Source organism: Asterias rubens, chromosome 7 (assembly GCF_902459465.1).
Source record: "Asterias rubens chromosome 7, eAstRub1.3, whole genome shotgun sequence".
NCBI classification, from domain to species: Eukaryota; Metazoa; Echinodermata; class Asteroidea; order Forcipulatida; family Asteriidae; genus Asterias; species Asterias rubens.
In genome coordinates, this window is record NC_047068.1 from 14,543,663 (window position 1) to 14,569,603 (window position 25,941).

Consider the following 25,941-nt stretch of genomic DNA (forward strand, 5'->3'; position numbering starts at 1 on the left):
ACACACACTACGGTGACTTAACCACCAGAACTTGTGATTACCATTCTCGCTTACCTCGCTAGTTGTGTAAGCAAACAATGCCTAGTAATGTGGAGTCTCACATTTATATGAAATTATGGAGTGAAATATGCTCGACGTTAAGCTCAAAATTTCCTGCTTCCATAAGCACTGATTCTTTGCTTAGGTAAGCAGAACCATGAAATTGGGCCCTGACCAGTTGATGTTTGAGTATTGAGGCTAAGTAGGATTTGAAACTTTGCATGGTGGAAATACGTCGAGTTGAAACCAACGGTTCTTTTCAGAACCACCCCAACTCATTAGAGATAGTCAGTACATGGTGTTACCGCAAACCTGTCCATATAGTATTGAGGCTGTTTCTTACATTGAGTAACCAATATTTTAACTAACTTTGAATTCTATATTGTTTGACTTGACAGTACACCTTGGCAATGAGTCGTGATAATCAACGTCGCAATCCTGAAAATCGTCAACGCCAGGCACAAGCTCGTCTCAGCTCAGGTAGCCTTGTATAGAACAACGCTTCTCCCTGGTTCCCTGCACTGCTGGTAACCTTCCTCACAGTATCACGTTGAGTATCACCACACCATTTAATTTTAATCTCTGATAGGACGTCTGCTGATGCTGCATTTGGCTCCCTTAAAATTTGTAAACATTTCGTTAAAATGTGGCGGATTTTTTATATAAGGGAGCATCTCACAGATAGTCTTCTCATAAATTCTGGTTAAAGGATCGTTTCTTAGTGGTGCAAGTATTTTGTGACACATTGGAAACGTCATACGAGTCAAATCAAATATTTTGAATCAAAGGTTTGTAAGTTTTAGCTTAAGTTACCCGTTCACAAGTTTTGCTTATCATGATAGTAGCCCAGTTGTATGAACAACTTTTATTTTCTGATTTGCAAAACTTTGTTTGAAAAAGCAACTGCAAAATAAATTTGTGAGAAACATTTTGAAAACCAACTGCCATCTGTTTGATTTTGGCAAAGGCTAAGTGGGTTACCAATGACAGGAAGCATGTTAAGGTTGTCAGTTTGTGGTGAGCAGAGTTCACTGGTGCCCAGTGCCATCGTTGACAAATTTGCTTTTGAGTTTCTGAGTTCAGAAACTTTGAACCCGCTAAACTTGCGCTTGGGTGTGAACTTTTTTGGTTAAAAACATGTTCTGAGGTTTGTTAAAAGCCAACAATGTCGATAGAAGATACTTGCTGCTTACCAGTCACTTAACCTTAGTATACACCTTTCTTGAATGAGAGGTTTGCAGGTTACCACTTAAGCATGCGCACTCATTGACTCACTCTTCGCCTGTCGACATACAGTAGTTTTGTGACTTTGCCAAATAAACTTGCAAACAAATCTTGCCCTGCAAAGTCACAGATACTATCCACTCCAAACACTTTTATACCAATTTTTATTATAACAAGTAGGTTTCTTGCTCAAAATATTGTGCAAGAGAATTACAGGACAATATTTGTCAATGAACTTTATAATTAACCAAATATCTTAGGTTTAAAATAATAATAATTTAACTCATTTTGCTCATGTAACAGTTTTGTTCATTACAGAAAGTTCAAACGTTACTTTATTTGCTAATTGGTAATGTTTAAAAAGCTGGTGTAATCTTGGCTAGCTATTTGTATGAAGCTTTAGATTTGATGCAGTTTAACGTGCCTGTATATTTTACCAGCTCACACATAATTTATAAACTAAAACTAATTGCAGACTGAATTTTGGTGCACAATATTAACTGTAACATGAACTTTTTTAAATGAACTTTTTTTTCTGTGATAGGAAACAAATTAATTAAGTAAACAGTAGAATAAACACTTTCTTGTTATTGGTGCCTTTTTAAAGAAAACAGGCTACTGTCTTTTTTTACCAACTTTATGAATGAGGTTATAAATATTCTGTGTATTTAAATGCGAAAAACTGAAATTTATTTTATGATTCTGTTTTAATTAGGTTAAACAAATTTAAAATCTTCCATAATTAGACTAGACAAATGCCTTGGAGGAGGACATTTTTAAATTGTGAGGTGCAGCAGACTGTGAACAGATTGGTAACAAAGCATTGACCCCTGGCAGTAATGCTAATCATGTTTACACCATAGATAAACAAGCCTTTTTGAGGTATGGCGGTTGGATCAGGGGGTCACACCTGGCGACTGATGCCACGCTCACCATGAGCGTTGATCGTCAATAGGTTAATGTGTAAACGCCGCGTCCCCCCCAAAAAAAATGCACACTTCACTGAATAACACAAGTTCTATTTCTATAGTCAATATGCACAAATTTACCCAAACCTCATAGTGTTGTAGCATTGTGTCCGCCATATCTCAAAAAGACTCATTTCATGGGATTTGATCACAATTTATTGTTGTCGTCACTTAGAAGTGAAATGTTTTGTTGGGAATATTACATCCCCCCCCCCCCGCCCCCTCCCCTTTTGAGTGAACTTTTATACAATTTGTGGCGTATTGCCTAGGAGATGTAACAATTAACTTTATTATATTCTTCCCAAACACTTCTGTAAATATTGTAAATTGTTATAGTATTGGTTAATGCAATGAACATACTAAAAAATAAATGTGCAACTTTGCTGGAATTTGAGAGTAGTGTTATTTTGCAGCCGTTTAAAGTATGTATTTTTTATTTTATTTTTATTTAGTATTTAAGATTTGATGGTAATTTTTACTGCATTGAGCATACACTGGTGGTCACTTATTTTTGTGGAATAAATTAAACAACCCCCTTCCCCAGTCTGATCAGAACACAAAAACATATATTTGGGTAGCAACAAAAATCACCTGAATTTCTTGGTCAGGATATATTTTTCTTTATATAATTCTTGTAGACATGGTACAGGGATGGTGTGTTTTTTTTTTGGGGGGGGGGGGGGGTACTGTAGGGGGAGTGTCAGGACAAATTATTTATTTTTTATTTTTTATTTTTTTGTCTAATATAATGTTTAACAAAACATGAACAAGTAGTTTGTTTGGGAAAAACCTAAGCATCTCTCTCGAACAATAGTTTGTTTTGAATCTATTTTCTATTAAATGTATCCTCAAATTACACTTGTAAAAGCCTCCATATTTTTCACGTACAATGCATTTCTGGCATTACCAAGCCTTGGTAACATAATAAAACACAAGCGACTCTCTGTTTTTACCAGAAATAACAACTTCTTATTAGTGACTTTTGTACTGATGCATTTTTGATGCAATTTCTCTAATTATACATTTGTAGTTTGCAAATGTTGGTGTGTGTGCACTTAATTGTACCAATAAGTTGCCATGCATCATAATGGACGACTTTGTAGACGCTGGCGGCATCAGACATAGCTGTCATTTTTGTGGCTTTGATTATGTCTGCACATGCTCAGTAGTGCGCGCAATCTGAGCAGGCGCAACTACTGGCGAGAACTTTGAAAAAGGACAGTGGAAAAGCCTCTCATTGTTAAGCTGACGCTTCCTCTTTATTGACATGTACTTTTAAAGATTTTCAAATAATATCTTTTATAAAATTAATTGACACAAATTCCCAAAGATTACTTGCATAGGTCAGATGTAATATAAACTGAAGGCGATCAAAAACTGAAGGCGATCAAAGACAGACTGGTTAATTGCTGGACTCAAACCAGTGTTTTTTGAAATACCGTATGAGTGCTCTACCAACTGAGCTAACAAGCCATGTCCACTTTATTGTAATAATGTTGTTTATTATTTGGTTATAATATAGCATAAAACAGGATGTCCTTTTCGGGCCATACAGAATTATCAATAGTTTGTCTTTTCAATTTCTGAACTTCGCACTATTTTTGTCTGTGTTTTTCCCTCTTTTTATTAAAATTATTGCGGTGAGTTTGCCATCAATTTGGATGTTGTCTTTACACATTGTCTTTACTCAAAATGAGGTCACTGTTCTCAAGTAGTTAAACTGCAGGACTTGCAATGGGTTCAGTTCCCCAAGCTAAGCGCTGATTTCACAATGACTAGAATAAGTATTGTCGTCTAGTTACTGAATCACAATTTCTTGATTTGTGCAATTCATAATCATAGACGTTAAACCAATGTTTGTATGAGAGAGATTCGTTGTTGTCAGCTCGGTGTTTATATCTCCTTGTGGGAGTTTGTCGAGTTCCCTTGACAGGAAGATCATCTAAACAAACAAGCAAACAAACAATGATACAACATGAACTTTCCCAAGCCGTGCTTCGGGAGAACTTATTTCTGATATTGTGTTGAAATATTATTAAAAGGGAGGGGTACCCCTACTTACAAAAAGGGACATAATCAACTCTTTGAATACTCTCCGCTCAATTCCAGATTTTCAGCAGAACTCTGTATTTTCCATTGAGCTAATGGAATGGATGGACAAATTTTGAACTTATTTTTGTAACTTTGTAAATGTAACTCGGTACATTTTAATACAAATAGTACACTCGTAGATAGTCTGGATTTGATAATTAGTCGAGTAAACATTGTTGATGCACATTCCAGTGTCAAATTTTACACTAGATCCAGTCCAAACGTCTTTCAATGAATATTTGTTTTAAACTTTTATTTCGGCAAGTTTTCAGAGGGGCGAACACTAAAAAAGTTGAGCATAGATGTTTATAGATGTTGTGGATGAGTGGTCTATTACACTGTGTTCAAGCTCTGTCATTCGCAGTGTGTTCGAATCTTAGCCAAGCTGGTTGCAATGCTTCTTTCGTTGTGCAAGCTACTTGGGACTTAACTGCTGTAGGTCTCACGTACTAAGAAAGCGCTTGTAAAAGACCCCAGAATACTTATCATGGAAGAGTAGGGGTTTACCTGGTTCATTGCAAGATACAGGTTTCCCTGAGTTTGGGGCATCCTTGCTAGAAATTAATAATGATAACGTAGTTGTTGAAAGTTTTATTTGCAGTCTAAACACTTGTATAAAGTTCATATATAGTGGCTTCTTATATAAAACTCAAATCCACCTCTCAGTGACCCTCATGACACTCCAACTGGGCCATTTCAGCTCTCTTGGGAGGGTACATCCTGTGCCACCCAATATGTAGTGCACCCCAAGCTAAATCAACCCGCAAGAACCATCCCTCACATGTACCCGTTTACTCCTGGGTAAAGAGGAGCAATTATAGTTTAGCGTTTGGCATCAGTGTCATGACCAAGATTCGAACCCACATCCAGGTAGGTGACCATATTATCGTGTCACTTATCTTATAGTTATTTTTTATTCTTTACTTCTTGTTTTTTTTTACAATTAAAAGTGCGTCATCTGTCAACTTGTTAGCAAATTAATTTTATTTAATTATCCGTAAATGCAATTCTTCACCTAGAGATATGTGCTTGCATTTTGTAAGAATAAACCAAAGTGGTGTTCAGCGTCACATCAATTGAACATGGAAGTTCAAGTTGTGGTAGTTAATTTTGACTCGATATTTTGTTAGGATTTCACAGTTGCTAATTTGATTGAACAATTTGTGGAAACTTTTAAAAACCATTAAGTTGCACTGATGTCTATTAAGTATGTATAGTCATGCAGGTAGCATGGTATAGTATACCCGGTACTTTCCCGAGTTCTGTGGAAAAAAAAGGGCAATCACTCAGTCAGATTTGAACCCACCACAAACCAAGTTTAAAAGCAATAACCAATACATGTAATATGAAGTTGTTCAAAAATACCGGCCCGCTAAAAGTGTATAGCGCCCTCTGTTGCCCTATTCATTTTCGACTAGTTCCGTGCTCACGAAGAAGTGCGGTGTTTCATATCAATACATTATTTGCATAATTAATTGGTTTTGTGATGTCACCATACATAAAGTAAATTTAAAATTAATAAATACAGTCATTATGATACACTTTGTAATATTTAATGAATCTAAAGGGGTTGACAGTGATAAGTTTATATTATTTGATGTATAAACGTAATATTGCGCGGTCTATATTGTTTATGTGGGCGGATGAGCACACCTGTTTGATTAGACGTGAAAAGGCCTTGACTACGGGAAAAACCAAGCGTGGCTGTTTAATGTTGTTGACGTCGTCTAAACGCTAAATAATACAATAGCTTGTATTTATCCCACATAGTGAATAAATCACTCGGATACTCAGTGTTATCTCTTTACGTACACACAGACTTTGTCGCACGACTGACTACTGACTACCCGGGCTTAGTCGATAATTATTATGTTTTGATTCCAAAAATATTCTCGAAAGTGTGAAGTCGATAAACAGTCAGCCAAAATGTCGTCGTCTCAAGACGTTATCAAGAGCACTGCAAAGAAGTTGTAAGTCAAGATTAATTAAATTTATAGTAACCATTATTTATTTGATAATATAAAAACAAGTGCATGGTTATTTTGATGTCAATTTCAGGGTTTGTTATGACGTCCAGTTATACACGTAGAATATAAAATGTAATTATGTCTGAACTTCAATACTTCTTTTTATTTACTTAAGTCATTTTGTATTTCACTGACATGAATGAGTCTTTCTTGTTTTGGCGATTGCCAGGTTTTTATAAATTTGTTTTTTCCTAGACCATAGAGCAAGTTGCTCTCTGCAGTACTACTATGACGAATGTCAGACAACTCGTCCGTCGCACAACTCGTAGGTTCGGAAAACTCGACGGTTCAGACAACTTGACTTTGAGACAACTCGACGGATGGCCAAGACAAGTCGATGGTTGAGCGGCCGACCTCCGTTACTGTCATGTTTACACTAACTTTCCTGTATAATTCCTGCGATTCTATAATTTATCGTTATTATGTATCAATTATTATTTACCACAAGAAAGTGTGCTGTCCCAGTGAAGCCATACTTGCAGAAACATCTGTTAGTGACTATCTCAAGACTTTTTGTAAAAAACAGACTATGACTGTAGTGTAGCCAGCTAGCAGTTGTCTTCAATTTATTCAAAATAACAGGTTAAAAAAAAAACAATTTAAACATTAAATAATTAAAACATTCTAGAAGATTTACTTTTATTTACTCTATTACCACCAACAATAACAACTCGATCATGTATGGTATACGTGAAAATGCGGGGTCATGGTAAAAAATAAAAAAACGTATCAATTGTTCGTTTTCCAGGATATTAAACCCACCCACTATAATATACTTGGGGGGAACGCCTGTGCGTCATTGTCTAGTCACTAGTCAGTACATCCCCCACCCCCAGGCCGCTATTTACCCCTCCCGCCCCGCGGTGAGCCCCCATCACGGCCATCCGTCGACTTGTCTTGACCCCAAGTCGAGTTGTCTGACGGTTGAATAAATCATCCGTCGAGTTGTCCGAATCGTCGAGTTGTCCGAACGGACGAGTTGTCCGACGGACGAGTTGTCTGGTCTCCACTATGACGCTGTACTCCTTTTTCTAATGTACTGTAATGTACATGTGTATATGTCATTGGTCTTCACTTCAATGTAAATAAAATGCATGCATTTCTTGTACAATTTGTAAGTATTGTAGCAACCATGAATTGCTGTATTTGTTTTGCCAGGTCAAATGTGCGGTTTCTTTATTGGACTGGTTTCCAACATGCCTTTGTAAATACAGTTTGTTGTTGATAATGGGTACCGTTGATAACTACCATTTGATTTGTTCTTAGGCTTGTTTACTACTGGTATAGGTCTAAGGTTAAAAGTGTATTGGTGTGATGTGGCTAAGCGGTTATAGTGCACTGGGCTATAGCTCTGGAGTTCTGAACAGAAGAGTGTGGGTTTATGTAACCAAAAGAACCCAGCTTACTGCCGAATTCTGCGCTTACAATCACAATTCTTTGCTTGCACGGCAAGCTCTGAATTTGTGTAAGTGTAGAATGCCTAGTAACTTGGAGTACATAAGCGCTAACATTCCTGCTAACCTGTGAAATACGCTTGACGTAAGTGCGGAATTCCCTGCTTCTGTAAGTGCCGATTCTTTGCATACAGTATCAGCAGAGCCATGAACTTCTGCCCAGAACTCTTTTTGTGGAAAAGTAGGAGTCACATGTTTTTTTTTATTGATATAGTTCGCTATTTTCTGGTCTTCAGGCAGCAATAATGGTTACGTACATTTCATTCAAAAACCCTTTTCCCAAAACTCAATTTGTTTCTCAGTACCCACAGCTGTTTTGGCGTCAAAGCACACACTAGTCTTTGGTCTCGACAGGTTTTTGATAATCAACTCCATTTCCCATATCAGCAAATATTGAACAGAATTCTGGCATGACACATGCTGGAATATCCACTTAGTGTTAACGTGTATGATTTTACACCAGCATTTAAATTTATTGTGCCGTTAATCGAACACCTTTGACTACAATCCTAAATTGTTGGACCACTCAGGCTCAACCAGACATAAAGCTTCCCTTTCAACTTATTTTGTTATGTGTTTTGAAAAACAACTAAAAGGTTTCTGAAATCTGCAGATGTCATGATTCTATCCAGAGCAGGATTATACTTTAAACTAATATATACTTTTGCATAGCATCTTATCAAGTATGAAACGGTTTCCATGGCAATGCATGCTCAGAATGGTCAATGACGTTGTCTTCTTAATGCTAGCTATGAACAGGCTTAACAAGAGTGGTGATTTGTGTAGCGATTTCTGCTTGTTTACTCGTAGCTTAAAATGCAAAAGTTTTTTTTGTTTTGTTAGAAATTGTGTTTGTAATTTTAAACAAGATTTTTGCAAAACTTCTTAGATATTGTGGTTCTACTGTATGTCTCACTCTTGTAAACATTTCAAATCATAACCTCCATGACAGTATTTCTGAGAACGCTTGAGAGGTTTTACCATCAGTCAAAGTGAATGCAGTAATGCTGTTGTGCTTGTTTGGTATTTTTTAAAGGCTGAAGTGTTGGTTGAGTTTACGTCCATCTGCTGTGTAATTGAAAAGCAATCAAGGGTCAGAACAAAGTGCCTCTTCAGATTGCACTTACCAGCAGGTGTTTTTGGACCCTTTACATTGTTTGATTCACAAGTGCAATTATCATAATGCTGATTCTCTTGCCGTTGACGGAGAATGGCTATTTTGGTGTCTCTGGAGTGATTGGTCAGGATTTATCCTGATATAAGAATTTTGTTTTAGGACCTTCACTTGCCCACACAAATATGCAGTGCAAGGGGAAAGGCCTAACATTGACCAACAACTCAACTGTTCAATTTGTGGTGATAAGAGAGAGAGAGTGGTCCATTTTAAATACAATATCCTGAAATTCAGGGCTTTTTTGTTTTAGATGACTACTTTTCAGGCAGTATAATTAAGATTTTCACTGTCGCAACCCTGTTTTAGCCCCCTTCATTTTCTTGGGATGTAATACGAAGTTTGTATGAAAATTGTAACAAGCTGGTGAAATATTGAGTAAAACACAGACTGTGGAAGCAGCACCATTAAAAGGGTTGATAGAAAATTGTGTATTAAGAATATATAATGAGAAATTGAATTGTATCTTTGTCATGCTATACACAGAAAATACTACATGGAAGTGAAGCGATTGGAAGACGCCTTTGACCTATCAGGACCTGACAAGCCCCAGAGACACTACCCTACACTCAAACCTGTAAGTCAATTATTGTCTGGATTGTTAGGTGTGGCTGGAGATTCTGTCCCCCATTCATTCCTATGTTTTCCCCTCTCACACAAACCCTCAAGACACATTCTCTACCAAGGGTTCCAGTTGTGTGGCCCAGATGAGACGGACAGCATTTGATATTCAGACATATCAGGGGTATTTAATGATAGATCTATCATAATAAAATAGGTAGCATAAATGACACTTCGCCAAGTGTTTGGATTTTTATAAAGTTTTATTGTATGCATTTTTCCATTAAACAGAGACCTACGTTACTATATGATGGTCTTCATGATCGAGCCCTCAAGCATTATTTCCGCAATGCCGAAGTGAAGAAACACCTGGCTCAGATGAATCCAAGGACCAGCCAGGATGAACGTGAATCCAAAGTCAGGTGAGGGCAGCATAGTACATTGTAACCACTTACAACAATTTACTGTATTTTTTTTAAAAACCCTCGATCAGCACCTGTCGTTGTCATCTAGCATACTATTTCAGTTTATTTGTTATACATTCACTGGATGGTATTTCTAATTCCCTCTCTTGTTTTACTCTACAGGAGAGATGTTGACGCCTACATGTCAAAATCACATTTCACTGTAAGTATACCATGCAAGCTTTTCAAAATTAACAACTTACTCTACAATAGTATAGAAAAGTCTTTTTGATCTTATTCAAACTTTCTACATTGTTTGTTGAAACATCCTGAATCTATCACTAATGTATTTTACTTTATTTTTTCAGAGCCCTTATACCAACATAGTGAGAGCAAAACCACCCCCGAAGAAAAGGTAATCCAATCTTCACTGTTGCTGCTTTCTTAGTCTGAGTTTCATTATTTCCTGTCTTTTTTTTGTGAAATTACGAATTGCTGAAATTGGTTTCTTGTACCCAAATATCAAATTGGTATAAACTTCATTGATGGTTTTTGGTAGAAATTTTGGCAAGGACAGACGTCCGATGCGATCTGGAAGTTGCATTAAAAAAATATTGATTTGTTTTTTTAAATCTTACTTTTTAGTGTTCAATCAACACTCCACTCCATTCAATATTTCTTTGGAAATTTCATCAAATCTGTTGAAAACAACATAAATACATGTTTATGTTTTGTAAGGGTTATTTGTATGTCATCAGGCTTAAACAGGCATGCAACTTTTCAGCTGATCAGCTGATTTCATCTCTTTCTTTTTAAAACAGTGCCATAGAAAACTGATAAACACTGTACAAAAGTTTTATCTGCCATTTCCTCTCTTGTTTTGCAATTAGAAATTTGCATGTCTGCTTCTAGGGTTGAATTTGGGGCTTCTTCAATTGCTATTTCTTGACTTTTTCTTCACAATTGTTAATCAAAATTTGTTTTTATTTTTTGTAGGAAGGGTAACTTCCGCGGAGGTCCTCTCTTACTGAGATCTCGTCACGGTCCACAGCTATCTAGAGGAGAGACGGAGAGACTTGTCAATGCTGCTACTAAGCTTCTTGTAGCCACAGTAAGTTTGTTAATGCTGGGTTTATTTCCATTTGCACATCAACTTGAAAAAAAAATGTTTAAATAACGAAAGCACAAAATAGTTAATGGCCTGACGTTTCGACCCTAGCAGAGTCTTTCTTGAAAGAAAGAAAACAGTTATAAGTATTCAGGGTCTGTGGACTCACTATTCACAATGTTCATGGGGTTTAAGGTGGGGTACACTTTTGGTAATAGTCAAAGACCAGTCCTCTCCTACTGTACCCCAACAATATGCATAAAATAACACTGTGAAATTTTGGGTTCAATTGCTTGTTGAAGTTGCAACAAAATAATGAAAGAAAAATTTACCCCTTGTTGCATAAAATTGTGTGCTTTCAGATGCCTGAGAAAGGTTTCATGCCTATTATCAAAATTCCTTCATTGTCTTTTTACAGGAAACTATTCCATTGGAGCAGAAGAGGAATGGACGTAGTCAATCTGGAAGGGTAATATATTTTGTTCTTAATCTACACTCAGATATAAGATAGTAATTATTGTAAAGTGTAACTTTTGACAGACCTGCCTAATTTTTGGCAACCCTGGTTGCCAAAAAATAGACACAACTGCACTGGATCGCCCCTCGTGTTCTGCTATCTACTCCAGGCTTTCAGTCTCTGTGATTGCATATTGCAATAGATCAGTATTGTTGAATGCGGTAGATGCCAAAGTCTTCATTCACAAAAGGAGAGCCAAGTTGATGTTAGTTTTGAAAATGTATAAGTGTGACAAAACAAAAGTAGAAAAAGTTAATAACTGTTTTGTTTTGTTCTTAATAGTACAAGGACAGTGGAGTCGGAAATAGTCTTCCTATGATCTCGAGTGGTCAGGACGAGTATGGGTTCAGACCCACAAGGCCAGACAGACCCAAATCAACATACGGAAGCCGCTCCTCGCGCCCAATGTCGTCGTACGGGGAGCGCCCTCGACCCAAATCAGCGATGGAGAGCAGACCCAAGTCAGCCGCTAAGAGTTCACCAAGCACAGCACGCTATGGATATGATTCCTCTGGACGGAAGATTAAGCTACATTTAGAGGTGAGCTCATCAATAAAGGACGCTCAATTTTCTTTTATTTTTATTCAAAAACCCTAACAAATCCACCAAACTCATCCTCACGATATCTAAGGATTGTGGAAGACTGCAGGCCCGAATGGCAAATGCCTATCACTAGGCCACATGTTCTATCTTCTGTCCATATAACTGATCTTCTCCACTAGATACCTGTTTGTCCTGTTCGTTCTGCTGGCCAATTCCTATTGACTCAAACTACTTTTCTTCTAAATTCTATTACAAAGACTCTTTGACTTCAATGCACATTCATTATCGAATGATTTACCTCTTCATATACGCCAAGCTGAGTCTCTTCCGATTTTCAAGGGACTTTTGAAGACTCAAAATTGCTTGAAATGTTTCATCTCATTAGAGGCTCCTGCATTAGGCACTGTATAAATGTCTCGAATTATTATTATTATTATGAGTGGACAGTTTTTAAATTGTATGCATATTGTGTTTCTTCCAGAAACCAAGACATTACGAGGCGTCAGAGTCGGACCAGGATCCTGACGATTATGATATTGATGACTCTATGGACAATAATATGAGAATCCTGGTACCAGTCAAGGGCTCTGGCAGGAATCAAGCTCCAGAGTGGCTCAAGTAAGTCATTCTTATTCCAAGAAATGTTCAGGGGGTGATTGTTTGCGTGGCGTGAGTTGAGAAGTAGCGAGGAAGTGGCAACCTAAACGTCATCCTATCAAAGTGAGAGGATTTTCTCACAGAACATGGAGTAAACAGTGCTTAAAACAAATTGGTAAAAGGGTAAAGACAAAATTATAAAGTAAGAGTTTGTTACCAATGGCAGTGTGGTTTTGTGGGTGAATGGGGAAATACAAAACTATGACCATTGTTTTGAAACTTGCATCATGCATAGATGAACATGCTTCAAATGTTTTTTACAGCTGTAATTCAGTATGATCATTTACTAACTGATTAATTACTCATCCCTTAACAGTATTCAGATGTCAAAGGTCGGCGTGGATGACTTTCTAGATGATGAAGAGGAGGAAGAAGAAGAGGAGGAGGATGATGAGCAAGGAGACACCATCAGCCAAGGAGATGAGGTCCTTCATAGCATCGACAACACCACTCAGACCGGACGGGAGATGAGTTGCCAGACCGTAGAGAAACAAGACAACGAGAAGGACACACAGACGAGACGAGCCAACACCGAGGAGAGCATGACGGACCCTTACCAAGCGGACATGGCCATACAGACGGCCCCACCTCCTGTCACTTCAGGCACTCAGACATTAGTCCCGCCCCCGGAGGTCTCAACCCAGACGGTCCCAGCGTTGCCAACTATCGGTACTCAGACGTTCCCCGAGGTGTTCTGCCAGACCACACCCATTTTTAATATGGAGACGCAGACTGAAGTACACCAACCTGAGGTTGCTTGTCAGATTGAACCCCCAAATGAGATGGGTGTTCAGGTATGTTCACATTCCAGTCTTGTCTCTTTTGGTACCAATTTCCAAACACAATTTATAAAGGGGCTCTATAAGGTCAAACTAATTTTTGTGAGCTACTCATTGTCCAATAGATAGAGTCCTTATGAACATTTTGGGGAAAATGCCATTTTGTTTGATCCCAGCCCTCAAGTGCAATTTTGGAACATCAAATATCAATTAATTTTGATGATATTTAATCCAAGAGTTTTTGGATTTGAGCTCATGACTGTCAAAGAAATTCCTCCATGGAATCAATGTTGACCCTTTTATTTTGTATGTCACACGGCATGGTTAAATTTTCCTGTGATGTTTTACATTGTACTACTTTTATCTTATTTTAAATGTTTTGTTACCTTCAATTTTTACCTTTCATTTTTTTTAAGTGTATTCCTTTTTTTTACTATGTGTGTTACTCAATTAAAAAAAAAAATATTAAAACAAAGTGCATTATTTCCATTTCAGGTTGACCCGCCCCCACCACCCCCTTCCCCACCACCAACTCCACCCCCAGAACCAGAACCCGAACCCATCGAGGACTATGAATTCCTGAAGCACGGTCCACGACTCAAATCAGGCAAGAGGACCATCTATGAGCTCTCGATCCACACTGGGAACCGGCTAGGGGCAAGCACCAGGGCCGATGTTCACGTCACACTCTACGGAGAAAAGGGCAACACAGGGAAGATCAAGCTCAAGCAATCTAAAGACACTAAAGACGGCAAGAAGGTCAAGTTTCAGAAGGGACAGGTGAGTTTGAGAAGTTTTAAGACTTAAACTCAAAGAGATGTTAGTTTTGCATCAGGAATTTTTTTGTTTTCACTCCCACATGTCTTTCAAGCACTGCATACTCGGCACTTTGTCTGAGTTTTGTATAGAAAAAAAACTGGCAAATCACTTAAACCCATGACTTTTGAACTGGATTTGAATTGCCTCTAGCCACTGGGCTAGTTTTGTGGTCAAGTGGTAAGACAATGCTCTAGCAACGACAAGGTTGTGGGTTCAAATCCAAAGCGAGCGTTTTGCCTGTCAGATTTTTCACCAGAACTTGTGAAAGTTATGCAGTTATTGATACACATCAGTGCTGGGATAAAAACAAGTTATAATGTTTTGACAATTTTAAAGTGCCTTATAACTGCATGTAATAAGTTGTATTTATTCAAGTGAAATATTTGATTTATTTCAGATTGATGTATTCAAAGTGGAATCCTACTTGGTTGGCAAGATAGAATGCATATGCATTGGCCATGACAGGAGAGAACTAGGTGAGTACTTAAGTCTTACTCTCGGGGGAATCCTCGCTTCCACTTTAAGGAAAAACAAAATTTTGTATTTTTGTTTACACTTTTTTTAAAGCGTGTAGTAATTTATACGATGTCTTGCTATTTCCTCAGGTTGTGGCTGGTTCCTTGACAAGGTAATGATCCGTGAGTATGGAGACTCAGTCTCGTACGAGTTTGTCAGTGAGCGCTGGCTCTCGGCTCAAGATGAGGATGGACAAACAGTCAGAACGATACCAGTCACTAATATAATCATGGGTGAGTACTTGAAACTCAATCAAGTAAAGTGAGTCTAAAGCATCAAAGGGATTTTGTAAATCTAGAAACTGATTTATGCAATTTGCAAAGTGAGTCTGAGGTAACCAAAATGGTTCATTGTTCGCTATCGCCCCTATGTGTGAGTAAACTTGAAACTCATTCAAGCAAAATGATTCATAGTTTGCTTACTCCCCTTAATCATGGCTGAGTAAACTGGAAACTCAATCTTGTTTGCCTGCATCTGCTCATTAACTTTCTGTAATTTGTATCAATCTTTTAGATTCTGGGTGTAATCAGAGAGGCTGCCTTCTTATTGGCTTTTAATACATTATTGGTATGTTTTTTGTTTCACAGATGTCTCCTCTAGCTCTGCATCTGAAACTGAAAACAATGATTATGTGGAGATGAGCCCAGACAGTAGCACTTACACAGACACTGACCGGCACCTCCGACAGATCACCGAGCTTGATGGTCATTTTGTCCGCAGCAGCCCACCCCAATCCAAGACGTCATACCACAGCGACACTAGCCAAGGTCGTGCCTCCTCAGTCCGGTCAAATGCCTCCCGTCACCGCCTTAAGAATCGACGGAAGCAGAAAAAGAGCAGAAAACACAGCAAGGATAAGAAATCTCGCAGGAAGGTCAAAACACCCGTAACAACGACCGGAACGGAGTCCGACTCGGACTCAGACTCTGAGAAAAGCGATAAGTCTGTAAATAGTGACTCTGATAGCGATAGTGATGATGATAGTGACAGCAATAGTGGAAGTAGATCCAGCAGCGGGTCTGGTAGTAGCTCAGGAAGTAGTAGTGGTAGCAGCTCTAATAGCTCAGGGAGCTCTGATGACGATCGTAAAGCTGATGGGAACAGTAGGGGTGGGTCGATACACAGCGGACGGTACCGGGACCGTAATGGTGGGAAAGACTCCCCACAGGAAGGCGGTCCTGTGGACCCTGTCTCGCTGGGAACAGACGATGACCAAACGGGAGTTTCTGGTGTCGTCAAGTCATCTCAGGGGAGTCTCTCCCAAGCTGGCAGTGTAGCAAGGAAATCAGACTCGGATAGTGAGCTAACATCACAATCCAAGGAGGCTAGTCAGCAAGATCCAACAAGGGCAAAAGACAATCAAGGAAATAGTGAATACATGACTGGATTCAAGGTAAGCCTGATACAAAAATACTTTCAAATAACTCATGAATTTTTTGTTGTATAACTTCTTTCAGTGGATGCTGAAGTTGCTTCTGGGATAAAGAGTATCAATACTTTCCTGTGTCATTTTGTAACAAATTTATTAGTGCTGTAGAGAAATGAGAAATCAAGCGCTGATTTTCTTGTAATCTTAAATAGAGCATTTCACAAAAATCCTTAAGTCACTATTTACACCGAAAACATTTTTTTCTTGAAATAATTAAGCAATTTCTTCCGTGAAATTAATCGGACAATCAAGTTTTGTCAAACAAATAAATCGTCAATTTCTCACAGACATTCTTAAAAAGCGTGTGTTTAAAAATAATTAAAAAACTGTGGCCCTATATTTGAATATTTATGCTGGCGCCCTATTAAATCTCTTAGCGTTATTTTTTATTACCTTACAATTGCAAGTTGTTGATGTTGCCTTAGTGATTTGTATTGTGACATCAGACTTTGTTTAGCCGTGGTGGTTGATACACATTCAAGATGCTTTTAAAGTCTTTGTGAAATTGGTCCCAGGTTTATTAAATCTTAGTTGTCATTGTCAATCAATCAATCAATCATATAGAATTCTTAAAGTGCCTCAATCAAAGGTTAGCTCAAAGGTGCTGAGGCACAGATGAAATAAATAACTCATTGATGGTAGGCCTCCTGAAACAAGTGGACCTTCAGAAGTGTTGAATGTGTTGAAGGATGTTGAGATTTAGAAGTTTTCCAGATTTTGAATTCTATCATTGAAGGATCATAGAGTAAGGAGGATGTACTAAAATGGTCCTTTGTGTTTATCCACAGGCTGCTCTGAAGATGAGAGAGCAACAGAAGGATGCAGAAGAAGAAAGGCGGGAAGAAGAGGAGGAGATGAGAAGAGAAGAAGAGGAGAGATTGCTGATGGGGCCTTCTGTCCATCAATGCTGCAAGCAGGGTGACCTAGAACGGGTCAAGACGCTCGTACAACACAATCAAGAATTTATCAAGTAAGTAGTTCACAACATAGGATTCCTTGTAAAGAGATCGTCTTGGAGATATCCATTTTCAACGTCTGTCTTACTATACAAAGAAAAGTTACTAGGGCGGGACTTAACATGCCAGGGATCTACCAACTGAGCTCTCCAGCCCTATGTTTGCTTTCAAGCTTTTTTGTCAATGGTTTAGTATTGGACAGTTTGTGCAAGTGGCTAAACAAAATTTGTGTCTTTTTTTTACTCTCAACTTTACCTTTGAGAAAATGAACATTAATTTTGCTTATGACAAGAAACACAATATTTATAGTTTTTACACTTTCTATTGTCACTTTGGGAGTTTTTCCAGTAGTTGTTACTTTTTATAAAAAATAAATAGACACGCACGCTTATACTAAAAATTGAATCGAATTATGAATTTGTTTATTTCCGTAAATGGACTGAAAAGTTACTGATGATTTAAAGAAATTCGAACATTATTATAGTTGTGGTCTTCCTTTTGTTAAAAACCTTTGTAGCTCACCAGACGAAAGGGGCTGGACACCACTCCACATATCATCAGCAAACGGAAGGCTAGACATTGTGAAATACCTCACTTCGAATGACGCCAATATTAACGACTTGACACCTACGGGTTACACAGCAATGCATATGGCAGCCATGAATGGCCACGTCTCTGTAGTCAAAGTGTTAGCTGCTATGGGAATGATGGTGGACTGTCGGACAGTGGATGAACAGACACCGTTACATATGGCTGCCATGAGGTCAGTGCAAACACTTTTGCGTGAAACAACAGTTTTTCATGGTTCTGCTTACTGAAGTGTTTATATTTACATGTTTTATACTTCTTTCTCGTAAAATCAGTTGTGAAATTGTTCAAGAGTTAAGGACTCAATTTCCTTTCTTAAAACAACAAGTAATTAAGCCAGGAATATCCACTGAAAATTATTGATTTAGGAGACCTTTGATCTAAAATATCTGATTCATATGATGCATTTTCTTTCCTTCAGTGTATAGATTATATTTTTGAAGCCGTTCAATGTGGAAAAATCAAAGTTTGAGATGGATGGTTGTGTGGGTTGAAACAATTTGTAAACATTGTTTGTTTTGTTTTACATTAACTATTCTGAATGGCCCTAACCTGTGAAATACGCTTACTTACATGACTTAAGTGAAAAGGCAAGAATGCATGCCTCCGTTGCCTCCATGGTGTTTATTGTAAAACTTAAATTAGTTGTTATTGATTGCATATTTTGTGATACTTTCTCTGTAGTGGCCATCTGGAATGCACAAAGTGGTTAGTGGCAAACAACGCCCCCTTAGATGTCATTGACAACATGGGTCGAACAGCCTTTGACCTTGCAGAGGAATACCAGCATAGCGATGTGACAGCCTTCCTAAAGTCATGTCAGAAGGAGCTGAAGCGGCAAGGGAGCTCGCTTTCAATGCTTCGGAGCAGGTTGGTTTGGGCAAGAAATTTGTTCTGTGTTAATATGACTAGAAAAGCATTTCATGTCAAATGACATTTTGAATTTGGAGACTTTGTTTCAGCGTACAATGCTACGCAGTTGTATTTATAAAAAAGTATGAACAGCATTAAAATGTCCAGTAAAAAATCGAATGACTTTTTTGTACCCCAAGAACTAAAAGAAGATTTAAATGTGTCATTCTACATGAAATGTGAAAGGCAAAACCAACTATTTTAAATAATAACTGACACGTTTGCTGTGGAGGTTCTTTGGAATGCATGTCAGCTATTTAATACACTTTCCACGCAGTCTACTAAACAAAATATCTATGAAGTTTTTTGCAGCTGTGTTGAGGGAAAAAATCATCCGGTTTTATTGTATTCGATACATGACAATTTTATTATGAAAACTTTCTATTAAATTCAGCTTGATTGTGTGTTTATTAAAAACTAGAAACAAACAATATTTCCTTTTTTGATAAATCCAATGATATGGAAAGGTTTGCGGTAACACCATGTAAAAAGAGCCTTTGGTTTAACTCGACGTTTCGATCAGTATGCTTTCTCTAGAAGACGATCAGAGCACGCTGATCGAAACGTTGAGTTAAACCAACGGTTCTTTTCAGAACCACCCCAACTCATTAGAGATAGTTATTACGTGGTGTTACCGCAAACCTTTCCTTATCGTATTTCCACCATGCAAACTTTCAAATCCTACAAATCCAATGATATCATATTTTAATGTTAAACAGTCATCTCTGACGAATCCCATCAGAGGAAAAAAAACAGCAAAAAATCACCAATCCCCAAAATAAACTTTATATGGTGTCTACAGATCACCCAGCATGGGTTCCCAACATCGGCAAACCCACTCAGAGTCTGATAGCGAGAAAGACAGTTCCAAGGTACGCTCTCACCTTGTGTCGATCTAACATACATTGATCAATCATCTTGTGCTTCATTAACATCAACAACGCTTATAGTTCTCATGTAGTTCATGATTGCCCTCCTTGAGATTTGAAGTGCCCCCTCGCTTGAAAGGGTGCAGGGATGATACTCTTCTATTAGATCAGTGTGCTCGGACCAAACTTTGGCTTGGTAATGGGATTTCCCAATGCTCAAAAAATTTCTCATAACTTATTTTGTCTACAAAAACAAATACAATGTATGCTCCACATTTAGGCAGACTTTTGCAGAATTTGTACATTTTCACTTTAACTTCCAAAAAGCATAAAACTTGTACACGTAAGAACAATACATTTGAATTAGATTGCCTTCACTTTTAATTGAAACAGAACAAATGGCATAAATTCCATTAAAACATATTTTGAAAGTGTTTTTATAGGGGGGTGGGGATTGTAGTTCATTGTGTTGCTTCCAACATTTAACCAATTGGGTTCTTGGGTTCCATGATTCATATCATTGCATTCATTGCATTCCAAATACATGTACGCATGAAAACATTAAGGCCTCCAGGAAAATAGGCCTGTGCTTTTGCCACACAGATGTTATGATCACACTGACAAACAAAGGGAACAAAATAAACATCTCATCAGCATGTCATTCATTCCAGTCACCAGGGCACACATAAATGTAGTTGCATAAGAGACGGCGAACATCCATACACAATTCAAAATGAATGTGTAAGGCACACTGGTACTAAGGTTTGCCTGTTTTTTGTGTACATTAAAGCTTGCTCCAAACAATTTGGCATAGCAACTGTCTATTGTTTGAGGACATTCAAATCAAACTATACAAAAACAAATTTCTCAATAATGAAGTATATTAAGTAACATTTCACAGCGTTTAATGGTGTTTCATGCTGCTAACATTTCATCTAATATCTCTAACCTGTCTTTATTTGCAGTGGTAACTTGTAGTGGTAGTTATTGACACTCTCTTGTAGATCATATTCATTATCAATATTGAAACCTGGTGAAAAAGACAAATCTTCCATTTTAACTCTTTCAGTGCCCAATGTTTTGTTTTCGCATTTTGAACCTAAAATACCCAGCTGGTAAAGTTTTTTTTGAAATTCTGTATAAGAAAAAGGCTTTCTCACCAAACAAAATGTATCTTGCTGATTTGAAACATCTCAAAGTCTATGGTATTTCTTGATTGATAATTCCCTCTCACGATAACATCAATATAATGGGTCATCATGTCTGATTGATGACACTTTTTGAGTACATTAAAAACATTTTACACTATATTTTATGGTGCTTTGGGAAAACACAAACTAGATCAAAGGTGGTTTGTATTATACAGTGAAATTGCAAAGATACACAACATAATAATGGTTACAAAAAACACTAAATTTTCAAGTGTGATGGCCTTTTCAAAATATTTAGTTTATGTTTTTATCAATGGTTCAACTTTATTTTTTCAGGATGCTCGATCATCATTCAGTGAAGAAGACGTTGCTCCCAAGCAACAGAAAGAAAAGAAACATGCAATTTTGGTAAGTTTAGGAAACATTTGTCAAGAAACTTCCCCCCCCCAAACATTGCTTTGAACTTTCTTCTATTCAATTGGATATCTATGACTGGCACCCCTTAAGGCAGTGGACACTATTGGTGATTGTCAATGACCAGTCTTCTCCCTTGGTGTTTCTCAACATATGCGTAAAATAACAAACGTGTGAAAATTTGAGCTCAATTGGTCGTCAGAGTTGCGAGATAACTATGAAAGAAAAAAAAACACCTCAGTTGCTTGATTTCGAGACCTCAAATTCTAAACTTGAGGTTTCGAAACCAAATTCATGAAAAATAACTTTGTTTCTCACAACGTTTTATACTGTCAACCTCTCCCCATTACTTGTTACCAAGTGAGGTTTTATGCTGAAATTTTTTTTGAGTAATTACCAATAGTGTCCACTGGCTTTAAAAAAGGATATTTACAATTTGATATCTCGTACATTTTTCTTTCTTAAACCCAAAGCTATTTTAACAGGAGTCATCAGGATGAGTCGCTTGTTTCCCCCTCACAAATAACTTGATTAAAACCGTTCTATGACTGCTGTACTCTGGTACTAACACTCTATTTTAAAGTAATTTCATCTTGAATTTTTGTTTTTGGAATTTCAGGAACGTAAGAAGTCTTTTAAAGACCAACAGGAGCGAATGAGCACCTCTGGTATGAGTTTCTTAGATATCATTCGAGCTGAGTACTCGGATGAAGAAGCTCAACAACAATGAGGAACCAGGTTTAACTGGTTCACTAGACCCGACCGTACCAAACCGGTTCCGATGGTTGGAACCGCATTGAACTGGATCCACACAGTTGAATATCTATATGTACTTGAACTTTAAAGGACAGTGAACCACCTTCAAGTAAAAACTGAGGATTTATTTTAAACTGTATTACTTTCTTAATACAGTTTTAATGAGGCTGAATATTTAAATTGTTCAAATCCCTGATAACTCTGTTTGTTTTACTTTGTTTGTTTTAGTGGCTTGGATTATAAAAATGCAATGTATATGGAGTGTAGTGCCTCCACTTCTGAAATAACTGGGCATATTTTTACCAATAATTGTACCTTTGTATGTTGTTTCATTTTTCTCTTTTTTTTCCCCCAGTGAAATAAGTGTAAATACTTGGACTTTAAATAAATTTGCTGGTTGCAATCATCTATATTCATACCAGGGCTTTAAAATAAACAGACCGATTACTTTTAAATTTTGCTTCTCTATTTTTTACAACACAGGAATGTCTTTCAGAAAAATAGGAAATGTATTAAAACTAATTTATAAACAGCATTATTTTTTTTCGTTAGATTATGGTCTTGCAAAATTCCACAAAAAGTAGCTAAGCAAAAAATAAGATGAGATACCTACCAGAATAGGAATACCCACCCACCAAAACTTACCAAATTGTCTTTTTAATTTAATTGGAGACGATATGTGATTTGTGACGCATGTGGCAGCTGAATTTAATTTTTTTTTTCAAAGAACCCGATCACTGTAAGCTACACATTTTGCATACATTTTAGATTGCATTCATTTATTCATGATGGAGAAAGTGAATTTTTTAAAATACATTTTAGACTTACACAATTATATTTAACTTATTTGAGGTGTTTTGTTGTAAAATGTTAAGCCGCCAAAAAACTTTCTTGAAGATATATATACTAAAAGTACTTTCTTAAAATAGAAAGACTGTTTTTTACATTGTTATGCTGATTTATAGGCCAAGTTGTCATTAAAATTACAGCCAAAGTGGCCATGAAAGTGTCGGCTGCATTACAGTGTCCTTGTTCAGAAAACGGTAGAAAACTGTCACAGTTTTTTCTCTCAAGAATTTTGAATCCACTCGAGGTGGCAGTGGGAACCAATCTGTGTTTTTAGTATTTAGAAAATACTTACTTTTTATTTAGTTTTCTTCAGGCGATGTTTGGAGACTCGAAAACTGGTTGATTATACTTGTATTGCATTTTTATCAAAAGGGGATTTTCACATGAAATAACGATCTTTATTTTTTAACAATTTGCTTCCACTAAAACTTAAAAGTGTCATTTTCCCCCTTCTTTGTTGGGGTGGTGGTGGGGGGGGGGTTACCAAAGTGTGATCCTACTTATATTGTACCTGGGAATGCAATTTATAATCGCAAGACTTATTATTGGTCTGTTGTTACTGCTGTCATAACAAATATGATCTTGAAGTCTACATTTAATTTTTGGGTAGATTTGTCTTTGTAAAATTTGAGACTGTTTAAGACATGTGGTTTGTGCAGTTTTGCAATCCTGCCATGGTTTAAAATGATCTCCATTACATTTTAATATTGCGATGTATAAAGAATTAGAGAAACTTTCTTCGTACAAGTTAAGAAACAATCAAATATTAGTGATTGAATAATTTAATCTATGCATTTATTAATTATTAATTATGTAGACTGATATTTTATTGTCATAAAATTGTGAATAATGTTTACGGTTTTAAAGCATAACTATCTGTAACATTATGAAACATTGTTTTCATAGAGTTAGGTCTATTTGAATTTTCTTAATAAACCATGTAAAAGAACATCTGAGTACATATTTAAGTTATTCATATTATTTCTACTTTTTAAAGTTTGATTGTCTGTCTCATCACCCCCACACACCCAAACAGCTGATCAAATCAATATTTGAACAATTGAAAATAGTGTTTTTTAAGTCGCTGAAGCTGTGTGCGGTTGCAAAGAACCTCCAATTTCTCCATACCCTCCAATCCATTACCAAACATAATGGTCATTTAGAAGTTTGAGTCCACCGATGGTTTTCCTCTAAAAATGTGGGTTTTCAGCAAAGTCAGGGAGTTCTAACAAAAAGTACAATTGGTGTGTATAGAAATACAAGTCTAGTGCAAAAAATGGCCTGAACTCCCAGGACAAAATTGCATAAAAAACGATGTCTTAGCAAAGTCTCATGATTCAACATACACAAAATGTAGAAAAAAATAAGTAGGGAAACATGCATAATTTGCAAAAATTTAAAAAGGGACGCTTTGTCTTGTCTCTAAGTTTCACTTATTTTTATGGTGATACATGTATAATATATATTGCCAAATTTGCATGCAAGTGTCTTTTGAAACCCTCCCAAACAAAGTATCAAACAAGTAGAAAAAAAGAAGCAGGGGAAATTCGCGTTAGCTGCATAAATTCAAAATGGCTTTTTTCCACCTGTCACAACAGCAGAACTTTATTTTGGCTGGTAAACTTTTGTTTCCCCCCCCCCCGCCCCACCCCTAGCCTAGCTCCTCATTTCTTTTGCACATCACACAGTACGTTGTCATCACAGGTGCCGATATTGCTTGGTGTCGAGTTTGTAAGTCGAAAAAAATAAGCCCGTACTGAGTGAATATGATGTCGAGTTTGCAAGGTGCCGAGTTGGTAGGTATCGAATTTACTGTGGGCCGAAGTGTCCTGTATACTCGACTCGTATGTACACTCATTAAATTATGTACACGAATCGACGATCCCGAATGGCGATAAGACAGCAAAACAGGTTGCTCCGCCGTCCTACCCTTCTTATCCGTGTTTACCGTCTGATTTTACGGGCAAAAGGTGATGGACATAAGGTCTATGTTCGGGGGCCGTTCGACCGAAGGCTACACGGGTGGCCATGTGCACGGTAAGTTACAAAAATGGTGAAAACTATCTTGACATAAACACAACAGAGTGCACGAAAATGAGATGGAAAATTAGTCCGTGCCAGTGCGACGTGCAGTACAGTCAGTGTGTGTAGCCGTACCGTGCAGCCCACGCGGCGAACCCACACAACACAGCGCCTGGGGCCCTTCGCGTCCGTAAAGCTGCGTTGTTGCTGTGCTGAGTGATTTGATGATGCCCAGCTCAGTGGGTCAGCCCTCAATAATGATTTTATAATGTGCTGTTTTGCACTACAACCATAACATGCTTAAATAAATGACCCATTACTAGGGGTAGGAGGTCGTAGATCAGACAAAAAAAAATTGTTGTTTTTTGCATAGCAACTGAACCTTTAAATAATTAATTAACCAAATAATTCTTTACAAAAATTAATATTTCTATCTATGAGTATGACCTGTAGTTTAATTACGGCAGTGTTTTAAATGTTGGCTACAAATAGACAGAGGAAAGATGTTTGTATCCTGCCGCCACCTTTTTGCTCATCTTTATTTATCCAAAGATTCTCATTCTCAAGTGTATAACATTTCCAAATTCATTTATTAAAAAACAAACTGGCAGCACAAAGCTGAGTTATGTGTACTCCTAGAACTCTTTTGGGAAAAGTTTCCGTATGGCGCCACCACTTTTTCATTCGATATAAAATAATATAGGAACTTATTTACCTGATTGATATATCCCTTTTTGTAAAAATGAGTGAAAAAGTGGTGGCGCCATACGGAAAGTTATCCCTCTTTTGGTTTCGTCCGCTATCGTCTCCCGATAACGGACGAAACCAAAATAGTTCTAGGAGTAAGTTATTAACAGTACATAGAATTGTACAAAATTACACAGATTTATAAACACATAAAATAGCAACACACCCCAGTACAGAAGGTACATTTAAATACATTTTTTACAAGGCTGACAATAAATTAGCTGTAAAATTAACTATTTCTATCGATCCTGTTGTTGGAGGTAGGATAAAGGTGGTGATAGTACCCCCATCACATCAAACTCCTTCTAATTCGTTCTGAAAAACATAGCCGAACAGGCTTAAACTTTGTGCAAATAGACATTTGCAATTT

At 37.3% G+C, this 25,941-nt stretch overlaps 3 protein-coding genes across 9 annotated transcripts in view; all 3 read left to right on the forward strand.

Annotated features, from left to right (window-relative positions):
- The window catches only part of LOC117292952 (protein tweety homolog 1-A-like), a 43,231-nt gene extending 40,483 nt beyond the window's left edge, over positions 1–2,748 (forward strand). For both annotated transcript variants that reach the window (XM_033775134.1, XM_033775135.1), the window contains one exon: positions 438–2,748. In XM_033775134.1, coding sequence (XP_033631025.1) covers positions 438–533 — 96 coding nt within the window. In that variant the 3' untranslated portion in view covers positions 534–2,748. The remainder of the gene's footprint in view (positions 1–437) is intronic.
- Positions 2,749–2,927: 179 nt separating this feature from the next.
- On the forward strand, positions 2,928–23,663 carry LOC117292951. 2 transcript variants are annotated; one of them, XM_033775132.1, is made up of 20 exons: positions 2,928–6,292; positions 9,461–9,551; positions 9,827–9,957; positions 10,123–10,162; positions 10,308–10,354; positions 10,936–11,050; positions 11,466–11,516; positions 11,847–12,104; positions 12,589–12,725; positions 13,081–13,558; positions 14,039–14,323; positions 14,760–14,838; positions 14,968–15,111; positions 15,466–16,271; positions 17,096–17,277; positions 17,781–18,026; positions 18,536–18,721; positions 19,566–19,635; positions 21,120–21,191; positions 21,817–23,663. In XM_033775132.1, exons 1-20 carry the CDS (start codon positions 6,249–6,251, stop codon positions 21,925–21,927), a joined length of 3,573 nt encoding a protein of 1,190 aa, XP_033631023.1. In that variant the 5' UTR covers positions 2,928–6,248; the 3' UTR covers positions 21,928–23,663. The 2 variants fall into 2 exon arrangements, with proteins under 2 accessions (XP_033631023.1, XP_033631024.1); XM_033775133.1 differs by lacking the exon at positions 19,566–19,635 and having other exon boundaries at positions 21,817–21,930.
- Positions 23,664–24,691: 1,028 nt separating this feature from the next.
- Positions 24,692–25,941, forward strand: part of LOC117292197 (small G protein signaling modulator 3 homolog) — a 41,314-nt gene continuing 40,064 nt past the window's right edge. For all 5 annotated transcript variants that reach the window (XR_004519272.1, XM_033774157.1, XM_033774158.1 and 2 more), the window contains exon 1: positions 24,692–24,839. Coding sequence is in view for 4 of the 5 variants with exons in the window: in XM_033774157.1 (XP_033630048.1) it covers positions 24,776–24,839 (64 nt within the window). In the remaining variant the exon portion in view is untranslated. The remainder of the gene's footprint in view (positions 24,840–25,941) is intronic.